The following is a 15,086-nucleotide window of genomic DNA, read 5'->3' on the forward strand; positions in this document are numbered from 1 at the left end:
AACCTCAGCCCCTGGATCCGCGCTGCAGGAGGAGCGTGCTCCCTTTGCACAGTGACAAAACATGAGGAGGGAAAAACATCTTTATATATACATGGTAGAAAAGGACTTTGCTTGCGCATACTACAGAGATGGCTGTGTACTGCTGCCACCAGAGCAAAACTGCGCTGGGACCTGCCCGAAATGTGGCCACAGCCCCTTCTGGGTGGCCAGGTTTGGATGCAAAAATGAGGCAGACAGGGCTCTTAACTGTTGTGCAATGTCTTTTTGTTTTGTATAATCAAGTGTTGAAATCATGATAGATGTTGACATCAAGTAGCAAGAAGTGCAGAATGCAGTTCTGTGTCTGTACAGCAACAGGGTCAAGGGAAGTTTGTGCTCTGGCTGAGATCATACGAAGGAATATTAGTAGCAATTAGAAAAAGTATTAATTATTGTAACTAATTGTTAGAGCTAATAATTATTCTATTAGGATGGTTTTCCTAAGGGCTTTGCCATTCTTTATATTTAAAAGTTGTACATGTCATAGCTGAAATTCTGATTTTAGAGTATTCTCTCAATGTGGTTATTGCATCAGTGATCTGTGCCTGTGACCCCACGCGCAGTTTTGTTCTTTCACGTTGGTCTTATGATGTGCCGTCTTTGCTAAATGCTCCGGAGGTACCAAAGTAGGCAGGAATGGCACAGGACCCGCTAGCTAGCAGGGTAAGCAGGAGCGGCAAGCTATTAATATCTTTTTGTTAATTCATTGATGATATTGCCACTATCATCCTCTAATCTCGCTTAAAAAAGACTGACTGTGCATTTGAACATTTCTGAAGGACAAATTGCAAAGCAAAATGTATGGATAATCCTCACATTTCTGTGGAAATAGGGTGAGTTATTATTGATTCACAGAGCACGACAAAACATCACTGCATGAATTAGCAAACAGCTGTTTCTAATTTGAGTTTAGAACTGTACACAGAGGAACTTGTTTTAGTGTTCACTCCTTTCATTTATAATGAATTTTAATCACCGCTACAGGTGAGAAAAATGTAGAAACAAGCTTGTATCTTGTGGAAGAAACAAAGGAGAGACAGATGCTAACAGATTTACAGTCTGTGATAAAAGGAATGTTTTGGTACACTTTACATGTAATTAGAGTGCAGCTGTTTTCAGTCCCAAGTCCATGATGCACAGCAGAATATAGTATCTGCTGCTTTTCCGAAGGGAGTAAAGAAAAACAGTGATTCAACTCTGAAAGCATTTAGCTTATTCCTAGATCTAACATAAAACTTTCTCCTCCGCCCCTTATTGCACCATTTAGTGAAGTGCGAAATAACTTATTTAATGATATGTTAATTTTTTGTTACCTGTAAAATACAGACTGTTTAAGAAAAATAATGTTAAAAATAACTTTCTGATTTTTGTGATCTCTGTAGAACTATATATCATCCTATCCATGGTCATTACTGAGTCTCAATAGCTTTGCTAGAAATTGAGGGCTCAGGCACGTGTTACTGTGGCTTAACAAGTTTCTATATATCAGCTAAGCTTCAATACATGTCTTTGTGTGTACTCTTAACTTGCAGCATAAAAAAGAGGCAGAGTAATTAAATGTTCCTTGATCACAGCAGAAAGGTTTAGACAAAGACAACTAGGTTTAAACTGTCTGTGTGTAATAGTTTAACTACAGCAGACGTCCCAGAAAATTTAATGTTTGAAATTCTACACTACATCTTGAGCTGATTTTGTATTCTAAATACCAAGTTACTCTATGCATGAGAAGAAAAAGTAGATTATATATATTTTTCCATTAAGCCAGACATCATCTTTCTTTTCCCTTTTTTTAAAACCTCACTTAAAAGCAAACAGCAGTGCAAAGCCGAGAAGTTGGAAAAAGAGTCAGTAACCGTCGGTAATTTAGTCCAACAAAAATGCTTGCCACGTAAGCGTGTAATTAGGTATAGCTGCATTTTTCTTAAGTCACAGATAATCATGATGGCACCGTGTGTGGTGTCACCTATATTACCATCACTGGGTTTTTCACCCAGTTTCAGTTTTGCTTTGGACGTAGCATAGGCACAGTTAGGAAGGAGTTGCAGAGCTCCCTTGCCGTTGTTCGGTGGAGTTGTTTGGGCGCGCGATGGTGCTGGGTTTGGCAGAGCTGCTCTTGCCGTATCGTTCGAGGACGGGCGCAGTGGCAGCTCAGAAGTGGTGCTGCTGGTCCGCTCTTGCCTTCTGTTACGCAGAGTGCACTGAAAAGAGTGAAGCTTAAAGCCTTTGGTACGTCCACTTGATTTGCGTTATTTCACGCCGGCGCGGCAGTGCGAATGAGCAGCGCTGCTGCGTGAAGCGCCTGCCGCCATCCGTTGTAAAGATCCGCCCTCGGTTTTAATGCGTAGTGGAGCCCTTCCAAATTTGCTGTGGCCACTCCTGAGGATTTCTCAGCCTTTTTCTCTGAACCTCTGTGTCGTATGCTCATAGTTAGGCGTCTGTGATAATAATAATTATTGAAATTGGTGGCGTTTCTGCTGGGCGGTCCGCCTGCGGCCGTCTCGGCGGCGTGCAGGAAGCGAGCCCTGTAATTTGCCCCGAGCAGCAGATGTCTTTTGCCTGTTGCAGAGATGAGGAACTGAAACACGACGGTTTATAGGCATATCTTACGATGCCAAGCATGTTTTCTGTCGTACCTGAGTTTCTTGGGTGCTGCAGCCCCAGCAGCTTTCAGTGGGCTAAAGCAGCTGGGTGCACTGGCCACTTCTAGCTTCTGTGCCTCGATGCAGACCTGCAGAGAGGCTCGGAAAGAACCAGGAATCCGAATTTCAATCAAAAAACCACCTTTCCCCACCAACTGAGTTGGGGGCCTTTTTTTTTAATTTGACTCTTCCTCTTGTGACCCAGCTGTGTGCTAGAGGAATAAACCCCACCGAGTAAGAGCCTCTCCCAGACCTAACCGCCCTGGTTCATCATCCTCTGTGAAGAAGGTCTCCCGGGCGCAAAGGGGAGCAGTGCAGTGATTTTATCTCTATTAGCAAAATAACTTGGAAATAATAAACGTATCAACGCCATCAGCGTGTGCTGCAGAGACAGGGCTGCTCCCGTCCCGCAAGCTGTGCCGTGCTGCACGGCTCCCTTCCCGACCGGATCGCGCTTCCTGCGGCTCCCTTTCAGCGTTGTTGCTTCATGAATGCATTTCTGGACTTGGCTCACGGTATCTGGACAAACAGAGAATGAAGTATGATTTATACTGCAGTTTGGCCAAATTGCTCTTATTAGAAGGAAAAATACATTTATTGTATGCACTGAGGCTGGAACGAGGTCCTCCGTGATGATGATGAATGCTTGCTGCCCCGTAAACGTGCCGAACATTAAGTTGCTTAATTACTGTACCACTTTGAGATTCATCATCAAGTTTGGTTCTTTCAGCTTGGTGACCCACACGTGTATCCTGAACACTCCCGACATCCTGAAGCCTCCTTAATGCTCTTTTTCCCCCAATTAAACTTTTTATTGAATTTTCTTCCCCTTTTAATACTTGTTTTGATTCTCTTATGCACAAATGACAAAAGATTTGCACCAGCCATGTGATTCTCTATTTTAGTACAGTCCCACTTTGCAGGATTAGCCATTTTTAATGACTTTAATCTCCTTTTTAAAGTGATTTTTCTCATTCTGCTACATTCCTTTGATTGCATTAATGTAGAATTATTATTCTAGCCATCATTGCCAGACATGTCACACCACATCTCAAATATATCTTCCCAGTAAAATATTGCTGTGGTAAAATACCTTAGAATTTCCTTCTCAGTTCATTATGGGTCTTTTCTTCAATTTAAAATGGCAAGTTAAAATTAGCAGGGCTATTTTTCATTCCATAAAGAGATTAATGATAATGACTTTTTCTTAATTTCTTCAGTTTTAGGCCTTGAGTAATTTAATGGCTTGTTTGCAAGGAAGTCAAGGTAGATTGTTTTCAGGGCTTGCACAATAGCTTTCCAATTCTTTTTAAATTGTAAAAGAATGAGAAAACAGTGCCATAAAAGGAATCCAAAAGCTAACCATGTAAATCGGTGAAAGGTCTACGTCAAGCTAACGAAAGGAGACAATCTTTGCTTTCAACCGTCTCTGCAAACGCTTCCATTTTTATTGCAAACATAGCTTTCCAATCTGAGAGACGTTAATTTGTTTGAATCCAAACTGTGTTAGCCCAGCAGCGTCTCCGTGCCTCGCTCGCAGAGCAATACCAGCCCCGGTGGGTTTTGCGTTCGGGGCAGCCGGGGTGTCTGCAGAGCAGCAGCGGGGGGGCGGCCCCTCGCCGGCGCGCGGGGAGGCAGGTCGGCTCCTCTCGGAGGCAAAGGGAGCGCTCGGAGCCGTGGTCAGGTTGGCGTCGCGGGCCAGCTCCACGGCTCGCGTGGGCACGTGGCAGTGGCACAAGGTCGCCGGAGCCGAGGGGTTGGCCTGGCTTGCGGCGGCGCTGCGTCTGGCCCGCGGCGTCTGGTTCCACGGTGCAGCGATGCAGCTGTACTGGCGGAAGCAGGTTCAGCCCCTGGGCTGCCTCCCCGCGTAGCCGCCCCAGCGCCCGGCGAGGCGCCTGCAGCCTGCTTGTTGCAAAAGGGGAGGTGTTTATAAAGCGTGTGTTTTCATGACAGTCACCGCAAAGTTGCCACCTCTTATTATTTAAATTGCAGCCAGGCAGCTAGAGCAGTAAACATGACCGCGGAGGCCAGCTTTTTCGTTGTTTGTTTCTTTTTCCTGCAGGAAAAAATCGGCGGCGGTAGCAATTGCAGCATGTGCTGCCCTGGTTCGGGCCCCGCATCCCCCTCCCCGCCGCCTTTGTCTGCGTCCCGGAGGAGCCCAGCTGGCGCGCGGCGGGACTCAGCCAGCCGGGAGCCACCGGCACCTCCCCGCCGGCTAATCCGCGAGGCGGCAGCCGGCTGCGCCCGCGCAGGGGCCCGGGGCCGCGGGGCCGGCCGGACGCAGCGCACGGGGAGCCCGCCGCACGGCTGAGCAGATGCAGCCCGGGAAACACGTGCGTTAAAGTCAGCGCATCGCACCCTCTGCTTTTAAGCTGAGGCCCAGCCGGTGCGGGGAGGTTAGCGGGGCGCAAAGCCTGGTGCATCTTGCAAGGAGGGTCCGTGCCGCGGACCTTGTGTGGTGCATGACCGTTTGGTCTGGCTTTTACAGAGCAGCTCGAATCTCTGCTCTCCCGGGATGAAAAAGAGTGGTCTCGGACCAAGCACGTGGCGGCCCAGGACGCTCGGCTCCGCTTGCGCGGTGCACCCATCTCGCCGGCGGCGGCAGGCACCCCGTGCAGCCTGCTCGCGCGGTCAGGGCTTTTTTTATCGGTTTGTTTCAGTAAGAGCTGAAGTAGGAGCATTAAATGTTTTATAAGGACAACATGTCTGGAGAACCGGCTTCTTTTTGCATTTCCGAATGTGCACGCGGGGCCAGCGCCTTCCCCTGTTTGCGTGAATTGCATTTTCGCTGCCGTCCGCGGTTCAGCTTTGTACCAGACTCGTGGCGATTTTGCTTCACTCGACATCTCTGCGTTTATTGGAACCGGTACATTTGAACTCGCTCCCTTCTGTTTCTTGTTAGCAATTCCGCTTATGAAAGCTGCCAAAATTTCATGTATTTTTCCTAAAATGACTGTTTTGCAGTTGGAGATGGCACTGTGTTCTTTCATGGTAATATCAAGTTATAAAATATTTTCCAAAGCCTCATATTGAGCAAAGGAACTAGTCCTTAAAGCAGAGGCTGGGCCATTGCTGTTTTCTCCCGAAGTTGATTGTTTTGCGATGTCTTGAAATCTCCGACGATGATGGTTTTCTGGGTTTTTATTTGTTTGTTTTCATAACAAGCAGGCAACCTTACCTTTCATGTGAATGAACGTGGTAATGATGCAAATCTCTGAGTTTGTTGAGCTGTCTCAAATCTGATGCTTTTATTTTCCATAGATGTTCGAATCTGTTTGCTTTTGATCAGCCTTTAATTCTGTTACAGTTTTGAGACAGAACTGAAGGATTTTGTTTAATGGAGACATTACTTAAAATCATCTTGATGTAACATTTAAAAAGACCCACAAAATCACAGGTGATCACTTAATACTGTAGCTTTTCAAATGTTTGCGTTGCTTCATCGCACACTGTGTTTTGCTTTCTGTATTTGTTGTTTATTGATTTACAGTACAGTGAGCAGGTGTTAAACATGCTGAAGAAAAATGCTTTTTATTAATACTATATGCCGGCATAGTCATGGATTATGTTTAGAGATATATTTTATACCTCTTTCCCAAACACCCTTTGAAATTCAAGAGACTTTTTTTTTTAGTTGATTTTTTTTGCACAGTAGTAGCAGAAGCCCATAGTGTTGTTGAGAGCTTTGTCCTTATTTCACAGATGCACTGGGAATTGTTTTTAATCTCCTTTCTGCTTTCCCATTACAGATGGTGATGACGACCCACAACTCTCCTGGGTGGCTTCATCTCCCTCCAGCAAAGATGTTGCATCACCCACTCAGATGATAGGAGATGGGTGTGATCTCGGCATCGGGGAGGAGGAAGGGGGGACTGGCCTGCCATATCCCTGTCAGTTTTGTGATAAGTCCTTCATTCGCCTGAGCTACCTTAAAAGGCACGAGCAGATCCACAGTGACAAACTACCTTTCAAATGCACCTACTGTAGCCGGCTTTTTAAGCATAAGAGGAGTAGGGATCGCCACATAAAGCTTCACACGGGGGATAAAAAGTACCATTGCCACGAATGCGAGGCCGCGTTCTCGCGCAGCGACCACCTCAAAATTCACCTGAAAACCCACAGTTCCAGCAAACCGTTCAAGTGTACTGTGTGTAAGCGTGGGTTTTCGTCTACCAGCTCGTTGCAGAGTCACATGCAAGCTCATAAAAAGAACAAGGAACATATGGCAAAGACTGAGAAAGAGGTGAAGAAGGATGATTTTATGTGTGATTACTGTGAAGAGACATTCAGTCAGACTGAAGATTTGGAGAAGCACGTAATGACACGCCACCCACAGCTTTCCGAGAAGGCAGATTTGCAGTGTATTCATTGCCCTGAAGTATTTGCAGACGAAAACTCGCTGCTCTCACACATTCATCAAGCCCATGCCAACAAAAAACACAAGTGCCCTATGTGCCCAGAGCAGTTTTCTTCAGTGGAGGAAGTGTATTGCCACTTGGACAGCCACAGACAACCTGACTCCAGCAACCACAGCATCAGCCCTGATCCGGTCCTGGGGAGCGTGGCCTCCATGAGCAGCGCAACGCCCGACTCAAGCGCCTCGGTGGAAAGAGGTTCCACCCCGGATTCAACTCTAAAGCCTTTGAGAGGACAAAAGAAAATCAGATCGGTGGATAGAGAGGAGGGCCAGAACTGGTCTAAAGTTACTTACAGCTGTCCTTACTGCTCCAAGCGTGACTTCAACAGCCTTGCTGTTCTGGAGATCCACCTGAAGACCATTCACGCGGACAAACCTCAGCAAAGCCACACGTGCCAGATCTGCCTTGATTCCATGCCTACACTGTACAACTTGAACGAACACGTAAGAAAGGTGCACAAAAATCATGCCTATCCCATGATGCAGTTTAGCAACATATCTGCCTTTCACTGTAACTACTGTCCTGAGATGTTTGCAGACATCAATAGCTTACAAGAACACATCCGTATTACTCACTGCGGCCCAAACGCTACCCCTCAAGATGGTAACAATGCCTTCTTCTGTAACCAGTGCTCCATGGGCTTTCTGACCGAAGCAACGTTGACTGAGCATATTCAGCAGACGCACTGCAATGTAGGAAATTCAAAATTGGATTCCCCTGTCATTCAGCCAACACAGTCTTTTATGGAAGTTTATTCATGCCCTTATTGCACAAACTCCCCCATTTTTGGCTCCATCCTGAAGCTTACAAAGCATATTAAAGAAAACCACAAGAACATTCCTCTGGCACACAATAAGAAGTCAAAAGCAGAGCAGAGTCCAGTTTCTTCTGATGTTGAAGTCTCTTCCCCTAAAAGGCAACGGCTTTCTGCTAGCGTAAACTCAGTGTCTAATGGCGAATACCCATGTAATCAGTGTGATCTAAAGTTCTCTAATTTTGAGAGTTTTCAAACCCATTTAAAGTTGCATTTGGAGTTGCTGTTGAGGAAACAGTCTTGCCCTCAGTGTAAAGAAGACTTTGATTCCCAGGAGTCTCTTCTGCAGCATCTCACCGTGCATTACATGACAACTTCAACCCATTATGTATGTGAGAGCTGCGACAAACAGTTTTCTTCGGTGGATGATTTGCAGAAGCATTTGCTGGACATGCATACTTTTGTGTTGTATCACTGCACCCTTTGCCAAGAAGTTTTTGATTCCAAGGTATCTATCCAAGTGCATCTGGCAGTCAAGCACAGCAATGAAAAGAAGATGTATCGTTGCACAGCCTGTAACTGGGATTTTAGGAAGGAGGTAGATCTCCAGATCCATGTGAAGCATAGCCACTTGGGGAATCCAGCAAAGTCTCACAAATGCATCTTCTGTGGTGAGACCTTTAGCACAGAGGTAGAACTGCAATGCCACATCACAACCCACAGCAAAAAATACAACTGCAAGTTTTGTAGCAAAGCTTTTCATGCCATCATCTTGCTTGAAAAACACTTGCGGGAAAAACATTGTGTTTTTGATGCTAGTGCTGAAAATGGTACAGCTAATGGCATGACCCCCACAAATAAGAAGACAGAAGGTGCAGATATCCAGAACATGTTAATGAAGAATCCAGATACTTCCAACAGTCATGAAGCCAGTGAGGACGATGTAGATGCTTCTGAGCCCATGTATGGCTGTGATATCTGTGGGGCTGCCTATACTATGGAGGTCCTCTTGCAGAACCATCGTTTGAGAGATCATAACATCCGGCCTGGAGAGGATGACTGTTCTAGGAAGAAAGCAGAGTTCATCAAAGGTAGCCATAAGTGTAATATCTGCTCAAGGACCTTTTTCTCAGAAAATGGCCTGAGAGAGCACATGCAGACCCATCGAGGTCCGGCCAAGCACTACATGTGCCCCATCTGTGGGGAGCGCTTCCCGTCACTCCTGACCCTGACAGAGCACAAAGTCACTCACAGCAAGAGTTTGGATACAGGAACGTGTCGGATTTGCAAAATGCCACTGCAGAGCGAGGAGGAATTCATCGAGCACTGCCAGATGCACCCAGATCTCAGAAACTCCCTCACTGGCTTTCGCTGTGTTGTCTGCATGCAGACCGTCACCTCCACCCTGGAGCTGAAAATCCATGGGACGTTCCATATGCAGAAGTTGGCAGGAAACTCTGCAACCTCGTCGCCCAACGGCCAGGCCTTGCAAAAACTCTACAAGTGTGCGTTGTGCTTGAAAGAGTTCCGGAATAAGCAGGACTTGGTCAAATTGGATGTTAATGGCCTTCCGTACGGCCTGTGTGCTGGATGCATGACCAGGAGCACCAATGGACAGTCTTCAGGCTTGACCCCACAGGAGGTGAACGAGAGGCCGTGTGGCAGTCTGAGGTGTCCAGAGTGTAGTGTCAAATTTGAAAGTGCTGAAGACCTAGAGAGCCACATTCAGGTAGACCACCGAGACCTGACACCTGAGACTAGTGGCCAAAGGAAAGGTACCCAGACATCCCCTGTTCCCAGAGTAAGTACAGCTGCACTTTAAAATCTCTGAGTGATGAAATGTAGACCTTTAATTGACTGAGACCAGATCTGATGTTTTGGGTTTTGTTTTTTCTTTCTTTTTTTTTTTTTTGTCACTGTCACTTTATAACGTTACTTGTGCTATTAAAAGAAAAAGAAAGAAAGGTATAGCAATGCATGTAGAAAAGTTACATGTTGCTCAGTCTTGCAGGCTCCTTGATTCCTAGTGGCAGAGCATCAGATTTTTTATCATAAAACTGCTCTAAATTTGTCAACAGAGAGCTGAGATACATCCATGGTGCACTTGGATGGTGGGATTGAGTTTGTCCATGATTTCTGATGCTACTGAATTGGCAGATCTGGAAAAGCTGGGGCATTTCCATGAAAAAAAGGAGATTCTCAGTACCCAAAAGAAAAAATTCAAAATAATTTATCATACCCAAAGAATGAGATAATTTCTTACCTGGGAACTAATCACGAGCAGGAAGATAAACGAATTTGTGAGGAAAAATGTAGTGAGTTAGGTGAATGCCTCACCTGGAACAAATTTCTGCTCTAAAGAGGTTGTCTTTGTGCATGTCTGTTAGTGTGAATGGTGTGAGACTACTTGGATGTTTGTGTGTGTGTGTGTGTGTGTGTCTGTGTATGTATATGCACGCCAGTGAAAAAGGAAATACACTTGGAAAAACCTAAGGCTGAGGAAGCCTTAGCCAAGGTGGAGCTGCACCGCCCACCTTGGTACTCGTCAGTTATGTGGTAGGGGTTGGTCAGATGGTAGGTGATTTACACATTGATTTTAAAAGGAGCTGCTTCATGGCCCTCCTCTAGCAAATCTGCATGTTGTTTTCTAATACGCAGGTTACATATTAGAAAGCAAAGTGTGTTCTCCTTCAGAGCTCACAGATAGCCTGCTTTCCCATTTCTTAGCTTACAAGATTCTTGGGAACATGCAGTATCCAAGTAAGGTTTCAGAAGCCTGCTCAGGAGATTAATATCACTTCCAGTTTATAGTCTTTTAAAATTATTTGTTGATGTTTTGGTTCAAGAATGGGCCAAGTCAGTCCTTGCTCTGTCAGGAACAGATGGAATGAGAAGTAGGTTTTGGAAATCTTCTCGGGAGACCAACAGCAGACACATCTGAGTATTGATATCATCTGACATTTTTAATTAAACATGATGGGGTGAGATTTTCAAAAGTATCTAAGGAAATCAGGCACCCAACTCCTAATGAATACTTCCAACCATATATGCCTGTTTATGTCAATCTGCTAATTAAAGCACCCACAAACACATCTTTACTGCATTAAAAGAACTTGAAAATACTGTTCGAATGCAATGTCCGTGGCCCAGTAGGTAAGAGAAGACCCTAAGCGTGTCCTGACAGTGCCTGCTGCAGTGACCGCAGCGGAGCTGTGACAGGCCGGTGAGCTGCGGCCCAGCGCCATGCCCGTGCGCCTCGGCGGCTCCTGGCCGGAGCTGGCCCACGCCTGCCAGCGTGGAGCCCGGCTCTGCCGGCCGCGGGTACTCAGCTCGCCTCAACACCCCGTCCAGGGCTTCCAGTCGAATCCCACCACAAGTTTTGTTTCATTTCATTTGCTTTTTTAGTAAAACAACTGGATAGTGTTCCCTCTGGGTCCGGTAACTGCCTGACGAAAACTGCTGGTGTATACATCTGATTCTGCAGAAGAATAAGGCATGGAAATCTCTCTCCCTCCGGGGTGAGATTCTGGCTAGGTCATTCTCCTTTCTGCTTCTCTTTATTTCCTTCTAAATTCTTTTAAACAGTTCTGTTCTCTTCGGCAGGACTCGTTCTTACTTCGTATGGCCGTGCCTAGAGCTTCAGGTGTTACCTTTTCTTTCCTAGTGACAATCAGAAGCAGCATACGTGGCCATTTTCCACTCTGATTTCTTGCTTTAACTCGCTCTTTTCAGTGAGAGCTTCCATACCTGTTCTCTCAGGGGATGGTTTAAGTTCCTCAACAAGGTGAATGCTTTGAATTTCATCCCGTGAGGGCAGGTCTTGCTTCCTTTGTGGAAGATCATGAAAAATCAGCATTTTTGGCTATGACAAATGGTACCATCAGTCAGGTGTCTGTGGCTGGCACATATGCTGGTATCTGAGACCTTTATGGTATGTATCCATCCCAGGAATAGATATATTGTTATGAGAAATAATTCATTATCTAGCTCTTCGTTATAGGTACAAGACCTGAATTCTGATATCAGTTCACTTGGAAACCTTGGTTTCTCAAGGTAATAAATGCCCTTTGTGTCTGTCTAGCACAGGGGTTTCCAAAGAATTATCATCTCTTTTAAATGGTGATAAATTCCTGTATTTCAAGAATAACATTTATTTAACTTCATTGGCCTCATAATGAAACTAAGCAAGTTGGACACAATCTCTCTTGTCATCTTGTTAGTATGCTGTGCACAAGTAAAATAACGTTTTACTAAAGCTATCTTAAGTGCCCAATGCATGTAGAGTGATCTGTAGATGTCCAGACAAGAGCTGCTTCTCTCCCATTCTTGACCATTTGTGCGTTTCTTTTTCAAACATTTTATTGATTTTTCTTTCTTAAACAGAAAAGCAGTTTAAGATGAGAAAAAAGGTGCATTCAGAGAGAAAATATAGGAAGATTAGATTTTAAATAGTGGGTATATACATTGGAATAAATAAGAAAAAGCAGAATGAAAACCTAGCAAATGGAAAAGATGACATACAAATAGATAACTTTGCCAGAAATCAGTCCACCAACAGGGATAGTTCTTGAACTGAAATTTTCAAAAAAAGTTAAGTGAAGATTTAACTCCAAAGAGAAAGAGAGAAAGAAAATAAATATTAGCCCTTGATGAATGAAAAGTGAAAATGTTTGGCAGGAAAAAAAAGTAGAGCAGCAGAAGAAAATTCTTCCTTTTAACTGTGTGTGTTTATATTTGTGTGTGTGCGCATATGCATATAGCATGACAAAGGGAATATGAATATTTTGTCATATTTTGCTTGAGTTTTTACTGTTGACTTTTTAGGAGTTTTGTTCTGAAAACCAGTTGGAGACAGCTAGATGAGGTTCAAAAACCTTTGAGCATTCAGAATTGCTTGGCAGGTGTTTTTTTTTTTTTCTTCTTTTATCCATAAGAAAGAAAGAGAAAAGCACTTAAAGTGCTGCTGTGTTTTCTCTTTCTTACCTACTTTTTAGTATGGGAAACAACCATGAAGTAATGTCTGTGAACTAATCGCCTTTCCTTCCTGGACACACGTATCTAAGTACGATCAAATCATGATGGTCAACAAAGATAGATTTCTAGATGGTCGAAGTGCTTGCCTCCTGTACAACGAAACATCTGCATCAGATGATATTATTTTAAGACAAGTTAATCATCTTTCATATAGAACATCACTAAGAGGAATAAATAAAATAACCCTTGGTAGTGAAAGGCTGCGCTAACATCATATTAGTTTGATTCTTCAGCTATTCCAGCTGTAGAAGGCTCTAAGTTTCTTTTAGATGAGCGTAGTAACTGGAGACACTGCGCTGGCTGAGCCCATTCCAGTATCTGGCAAAGGGACAGATTAAGACTTTTTTTTTTTTATTCTATCATGGTCACATCCAAAGTAATACTTTCATTTTTCTGTACATATTTCTGTACATAGGAGCTTCCATTTTTAGTATGTTCTATTAATTTCTTCTAACATCTTTTAGAGGGATGCATGTGTCCTGAGAAACATGGCTAGCTGTTTAGTTTTGAGATTACACATTGCCTCTTCTAGTACTGGAAACGGTCACTTCGCAGGCTGCTCTTTCTCTTACACAGATTCATTACTGCTTTCTACTGTAGTTAACATTGACAATGGCAAATGCTCAGGACTTCAGTTAAATTTCCATCTTGAACTGTGTTCCTTTATTTAGCCACCTAGGTTATTTGGACTGAAGAAGCAAAAGACATGGCATGGGAAGTTGGATGAATGAACCCCGTTGTGCTCCGTTTCTCCCTTCCCTCTCTCCTGCACACTTTCTTGGAGTCAATTCTTTCTCTTTGTTCTCCTTCCCCCCCCCTCCCCCCGCCTTCCCTTGTAAATCCACTTGAATGGAGGAATATTTTCTTTGTAGAACAGGAAACCATTTCCAGATTTAAAGGAGGACAGTCTGGAAAACCCATGGGAACAGCAGTTATTTCAGCAAAGAAACCACAACCCGCTGTTGTTATTACTATTATTTTGTGCCAAGATTGGAATTAAGTATCTTGACTTAATGGGAATTGAGCTCTCTGTTGAAGGTCTGCTCATCTGGTCTCTTATGTCACCTTGATGCTGTTATCTATACTGTATCAGCGCCTCAGAGTCTTGGTGCATTTGTCATCACCACTCATAAAGACCAAAACTTTAAAAAGAGATAACCAGCCAATTACAAATGTCTTTGAAGCCATGGTACCCACAAAAATGGTAATAGGAGGTCATCTTTGGTACCACAAATAACGTAACCTTGTATTTAAACTAATGCTCCCAATTTATTGAGAATGGAAATGTATTTGGTGACCTTCTTTTAGAGAGAATTACCAATGAGCCAAAAAAATCAACTCTTTCACCTCTTCTATATACATTTGGGTGCCAGTCGAGTTATAGTTTTTTTAGTGGCCTGTGTGAAGCCATTTACTGATGTTATTGCACATCAGGCAGGGCACTCGATCGCAAGAGCCGTTGCCCCAGTTAGACTGTCCTTTTGCATGCACGTGTGTCAGCTGAGCCTAAAGATAATATTCACAGGAAGCTCGAAATCTGCTCTCTTCGCTGAGGGGTGGTCACACCAAATAGGCTTTTTTAAGTTTGTGAAGGGGTGAGGAGGGGTTTGCACTGGGTCTGTGGATAAACAAAGACATCCTGTCTCCAGATCTGCTAGTAAGTAGCTTTCGGAAGCACCAAAATCAATTAAAAAAATGAATCATTTGTCTGTGTTTAATATAACTTTAAAGGTTTGAAATAGGGCTGAGCTAAAATATTGTCCTTCTTAACTAGTTACTTAGGACCCTCCTGACAGAGATGTGTTGAACAATGGACAGAGCCTGGGCAGCTTTGAAGTCTTAGAGAGGAGGAAGGTTTCAAGTTTTAAATGTGACCACATGAATCATTCACCGCCCAATCCTGTTTTTCTCTTCCAAGGTTTTTTGCCCCCTTTTTTTTTTTCTCTCGTTCCTTTTTTTTTGAGGTTGGGAGCCTGCAGCATGTGTATGGCAGTGTGTCTGAGCGTACATGTGTGTGTATGTGTGCTTACAGCCGTCTGCTGGAATAGATTCCCAGGAAACACTGCGTCAGAAATCCAGCTGCTTTTCCATTAACAGCCGTGATTTCCAAATGGACTCCAGGAGGACACTTTCTTGAGCTGCCTAGGGATAACTAGCCAGTCCAAACTATTTCCTTTTATATGGTTGGCTGTGGCAGTTTTC

General features: G+C 44.2%; 1 protein-coding gene across 6 annotated transcripts in view; it reads left to right on the plus strand.

The window, feature by feature from the left end:
* The window catches only part of ZNF423 (zinc finger protein 423), a 219,717-nt gene that overhangs the window by 115,351 nt on the left and 89,280 nt on the right, over positions 1-15,086 (plus strand). For all 6 annotated transcript variants that reach the window (XM_064519577.1, XM_064519574.1, XM_064519575.1 and 3 more), the window contains one exon: positions 6,428-9,651. In XM_064519577.1, the coding sequence (XP_064375647.1) occupies positions 6,428-9,651 (3,224 nt within the window). The remainder of the gene's footprint in view (positions 1-6,427; positions 9,652-15,086) is intronic.

The sequence above is a fragment of the Dromaius novaehollandiae genome, chromosome 13 (genome assembly GCF_036370855.1).
Source record: "Dromaius novaehollandiae isolate bDroNov1 chromosome 13, bDroNov1.hap1, whole genome shotgun sequence".
In the NCBI taxonomy this organism is placed as follows: domain Eukaryota; kingdom Metazoa; phylum Chordata; class Aves; order Casuariiformes; family Dromaiidae; genus Dromaius; species Dromaius novaehollandiae.